General features: G+C 32.5%; 1 protein-coding gene across 1 annotated transcript; it reads left to right on the top strand.

Annotated features, from left to right (window-relative positions):
* Positions 1 to 647: 647 nt before the first annotated feature.
* LOC109150767 (protein SHOOT GRAVITROPISM 5) lies at positions 648 to 5062 on the top strand. The gene is made up of 2 exons (XM_019298756.1): positions 648 to 870; positions 4130 to 5062. Exon 2 carries the CDS (start codon positions 4144 to 4146, stop codon positions 4654 to 4656), a length of 513 nt encoding a protein of 170 aa, XP_019154301.1. The 5' UTR covers positions 648 to 870; positions 4130 to 4143; the 3' UTR covers positions 4657 to 5062.

The raw sequence follows: 5062 nt of genomic DNA, 5'->3' as shown, positions 1-5062 counted from the left end.
TATGAAATCATAACAACACTATAGGCAGCACAAAGTAAGAGTTTAAAAAAAATAATAATAATAATTAAACCCTAGTCCCGCCATTAGGATCTTGTGGAGGAAGTAAATTATAGGATTTTAACTCGGAATTATATTATCAACATACATAATTTAAGTTTAATCTTCAACTTCTCAAATATGCCAACCACACAAAAAAATAAAAATAAAAAAATAAAAAAATTGTAAAGCCTAACATATTTTATCCATGTTATACCTAATTTCTTATTTTATTTTATTAAAATGTACTCATATATTAGAGGGGAAAATATATTGGTATTAATCATTACTGTACTGCATGTAATAATTTATTGAATATATATTGTTATTTTATATATAATAAAGTTTTTGGTGTATGTATCTCTCAGTTAAGGGGTACTAGCACCCACCCACCCACCCACCCTTCCCCACCCTACCCCAATCCAAAACTTCAAAAGTCGTTTTCCCATTGTTGCATCTGCTTCATCATCTTCTGTTGCTGCTGTTTTTGCTTCCATTCACTCATTAACTCCATACCCCCCACCACCCCCCACCCCCACCTCCTCCCCTAAAAGTTTAAGTCCTTTTTAGGGCTTCTCAAACAATTATTGACAGATTTCATCATAATTTATTTTTCTGGTTTATATATATTGGCAAAAAAAGAAATTGGATTTCTATTTAATTTGTGTCCTCTCCTCCATAGACCAAACCAGCATCAGCTTGCTAGTGGAGTACTAGTGTAGTGCTTCAAGAAAGAAGAATAACAAAAGCTCTCTCTCTCTCTCTCTATGATCTCTCTCTCTCTCTCTTATCCCATTCCTTCAAAGTGGAAAGCACTATACAGCTATATCTAAGGTACTTCTCTCACACTCATTGCTTCATGTATTATTAGCTCTGGTTCTTTCATGAAATAGTAAAGCTTTCTTTTTGGAGATGATTCACTTATATATGCTTTGCATTCATTTTTGGATAGGGTTAGGTATTTGTGGAGATTAAGGATATTGTCAAACAAATTTCAAGATTCATGTGGATTTCTTCACAAAAATACTAGATAATTAACTCATAGGATTCAATACTTAAGTTATGTAGTAGTTGATCCTACTATACCTAAGTTTCGAGGTTAAGATTTATATCAGTTAAATCGAGTTCTTTTTTCTTTTCTTTTTTAATTCTATAAATTTGTCAGCATAAAAGCTTTAAGCTACTGATCTCTACATTTGTGATCGATGTTTTTCTTGGCGAATTAAGGTGGATCATATAATCGTATAAGAATAGAGTATTTGAAGAGTCGAAGTTCAATTTTGTTAATAACCAGAGGTGTATCATAATGCAATGTGGATTTCAAATCTGTTTGTAGTGGATTTGTGAATATATACAATCCCATCAAAATCACCTTCAAATCCTTTGAAAATAAGAATATCCCTTTTGCCATCCTGCAGCCTGTGTCTTTGTGGTTTAGATTTTAACAAATTTCATATTATTCCTTTTACTTGATATATGAATGAAATCTACAAATTAATTTAAAGGCAACATTATAGAATTAAAAGGTTGATGTTAATTTCTTGTGCTTATGTTTTTCATCACAACATTTTACATTCTTAACTTTTTTGGTATGTCAGAAAAGATTTTATATTCTTAATACTACTTTAACAAGTATGCTTATCCCACATGGGAGGTCATGGATGGGTTCGAGTCTCAATGAGACAATATAAACTCTTTGTGCTTCAATAGGTTGAAAAATTATATATGAACAGATATTACATTCTAAGAGAGTAAAATTAAAGTACGCTTATCCCCTGCATATAATTTAATGAAAATTTGAAATTTCCTTTTTTTCTTGTTTTACCCTTTCTTGTTTAGAGTGGTTTTAAAATTTTAACCTAATAATTGACTAACAAATTCTAGAAATGAATTCATGAAAAATATGGTATAATCTTTTTTCTATAATTTTTATTTTATTTTATATTGAGTGCAGAATGTTGCTTCTTTATTTTGCATGATTTTGGTAAAATATGGCTTTGTTTTGATAAGGGTGTAATCTTTTTTTCTTTTTTGTTTATCTCCATAAACTTTGGATGTACTAAAATGACAAAACAATGATAAGTTTGAGAGGAAAGTTCATCTTTATACTTTCAAATCAAAAGCAACTTATTGCATGTGTTTGTAGGTGCAACTAATTAATCATGATCAGTTAGCTTACCCCTAACTTCCATTAATAAGATACTAATTAGTGTGATTCTCTAACAGTGTCTCAAATGATTTTTTTTTTCAAATATTAGTAATTATATATTCATTAATTTTGTCTAGATAAGTAGGTTAATATTCAATTCCTATTATTAAGGTTGTTTTAGCAATTAATTAATAGTTGACCATGGACTAATATATTCTACATTTTGGTTGCAAAGTATATATACATGCTAGTCTTGGGTACGGTATTCTCTGTCTCAAATTTATGTCGTATTCGTAGTTTGTCTGAGGAAAATCTTAGTATTTTAAATATGTCATTCTTGAAAATTTAATTAATTGATCAAGTTAACAAGGAGAAGTACAATAAAATAGAGAAAATATTAATTAGTCCATACAAATTGCTTGTCCTAGCTTGTACAGATTTGGATACACATGCATTTTTAAAGTTTCAATCAAACATGGCCTAAATTCCTAGCAACCTAGTTATCAGCTAAGATATCAACCATGTATGAGACTAATTAGTAACAATGAGAAACAATACTGTTGTTTTAATTAAATTTGAATGTCACACAATATCATTTTTTTTAATACTGTTTGTTACAATATAACATCTATTCATAGTTACTTTCTCAATCTACTGAAATATAAAGAGTCAATACTCAATATCCCCCTTACCGGGGCCGGAATAAAATCTATGATCTCCAAAATCTCATGATCTCCCATTTAAGAGAGTCACTTCATAGAGCATAAGGTACATAGAGAAAAAGTATTGCCTATATATAATTATATACCTTCGATCACACAATTCTAAGATCATATCAAACACATATAAGTCAATGTCAAAGTTAATATTGTGTTGTGTGTTTAATCTAATTAAGAATTATTAGTTAAATAAAGTAACGATTCAGATATACGATAATATTATATGAAGTAATATTTATATGAGTTGATAATTATTGGTATAATTTTTTATATACTATATAATTTTTTGAACTTTGAGCTTTGATTGAGCCCATTGTTTAATTTTGAATGTTTATAGTTATAAAAGTAAATCTTCGTTTCACGTAAGATGTGTTATATTTTTAAAATTAAATTGTAATATTTTTTTATGTACTTATTAAAAATATTTGTTGGGCTATGACTTGGAGATCAGAGTCGAGTCCATCATTATACTATCCGGTCAGGAACGTTATGCTGTGCAACGGTGTGCATCATGCATGGTGCACACGGTTACAAAAACGACGTCGTTTTGATGTTCGGTTTTAAAAAAGAAAAATTCAGTTTCAATTGTCGTCAACGGTGTTATGTTGTGCATAATTTGAACTATATAGTTCATTCATTCTGGATATATAGTTCATTCATTCTGGGTATATATTTCATTCATTCTGGATATATAGTTCATTCATTCTGGATATATAGTTCAAATTATACACAACATAACGCCGTTAACGGCAATCGAAACTGATTTTTTTTTTTTTAAAAGTCGGACGCGTCGTTTTTAATCAAAATGGCGCCGTTTTTGCAACCGTGTGCACCATGCATGGTGCACACGGTTGCACGGCATAATTTGCGATTCGGTCGTGACATTGACTGTTACACAAGTATAAAACAAATAATGTTGCGCATTCACTACTAGCTATACCTTTTGGCGTAGCAGTAAATGCTTGATCCTACAACTTGTATAAAGTCATGAGTTTGAGTCACATTATAATTATTATATTAATTAAAAAAAATTATTACACACACAATCTCACACACTACTGGAAATTTCTGATCACTCAAGTCGAAATCCTTGTTCTGAAAAAATCTTTAGTGCGATTACTTTCTAGTAGTGACATTAGACTTATGATAGTTACAATAAGTTTATTTTGCATGAATATATCACTATTTTAACAAGTAGACCCTAATTTTGCATTGCTCTAAACAGCCCATCTATCCACAATGGAAGATCAACACCAAAGGGAGTTACACTTCCTCCCCACCACTACTCAACCCACCGCTGCCGCAGCTTCGACGTCCAACACTCAATCCTGGCCGTCCGACTCGGCGGTTCAAAAATCCCGGCCGTCCACCACCGACGCATTCGAGGGCCCCTCATTAGACCTGCAGTTGTCCATAAGCGTTAGACCGTTGAAACCTCCTCCCGACCGGGCGTACAAGGACGCGGCGAAATTCGACGCCGGGTACGTGGAGGCGCTGAGGTGGCAGGCGGCGGAGCAAATCCGGCTGGCGGCGATGGAGAAGGCGTACGCGGAGCGCGTGAGGGAGCTGACGAGGAGGGAGATCGAGATGGCGCAGTCGGAATTCGCGCGTGCGCGGAGCATGTGGGAAAGAGCGCGTGAGGAAGTCAAGAAGGCTGAGCAGCTTAAAGAGAGAGCGACGAGGAGGATCGATTCTACGTGCATGGAAATTACTTGCCATTCTTGCTGCCAAAAATTCCGACCAAGTTCATAAACTAAGAAATTTATAAAATAAAATAAAAAAAGTTAAAAAGTAAAAATGGAGAAACTAAATATTGAAAATAATAAGTCTGAAAAATGAATTTTCTATTTATTTCCTGTTATAGTTTTTTGGAGAATAATGGTCTGAGTGTTTAATTTGGTCCGTCTTTTTTATTATATTTAAGTGATGAATTGTTTTAAATTTTCTCGAGAGTATATATGATGGGAGACGACGGAAACGGGAATCATACATAAGTTTAGTATGTGAAAAAGAGCATATATAGCTTACCACCAAGCTGAATCCCATCTAATTTATAAATTGTACACTAGCTATATGAAAAGTTTAAACTAATTTTACCATTTTTTTTTGGTCAGTTCTTGAAAATAACAGAAGTGGGTGATTTATTATTTATACTTAA

Source organism: Ipomoea nil, unplaced genomic scaffold, assembly GCF_001879475.1.
Source record: "Ipomoea nil cultivar Tokyo-kokei standard unplaced genomic scaffold, Asagao_1.1 scaffold2280, whole genome shotgun sequence".
Classification (NCBI taxonomy): Eukaryota; Viridiplantae; Streptophyta; class Magnoliopsida; order Solanales; family Convolvulaceae; genus Ipomoea; species Ipomoea nil.
This window is presented reverse-complemented; position numbering and strand designations above follow the sequence as displayed.

What these genes read in the sequence shown, in the direction of transcription:
- LOC109150767 (XM_019298756.1), top strand. Translation starts at nt 4,144, where the DNA reads ATGGAAGATCAACACCAAAGGGAGTTACACTTCCTCCCCACCACTACT.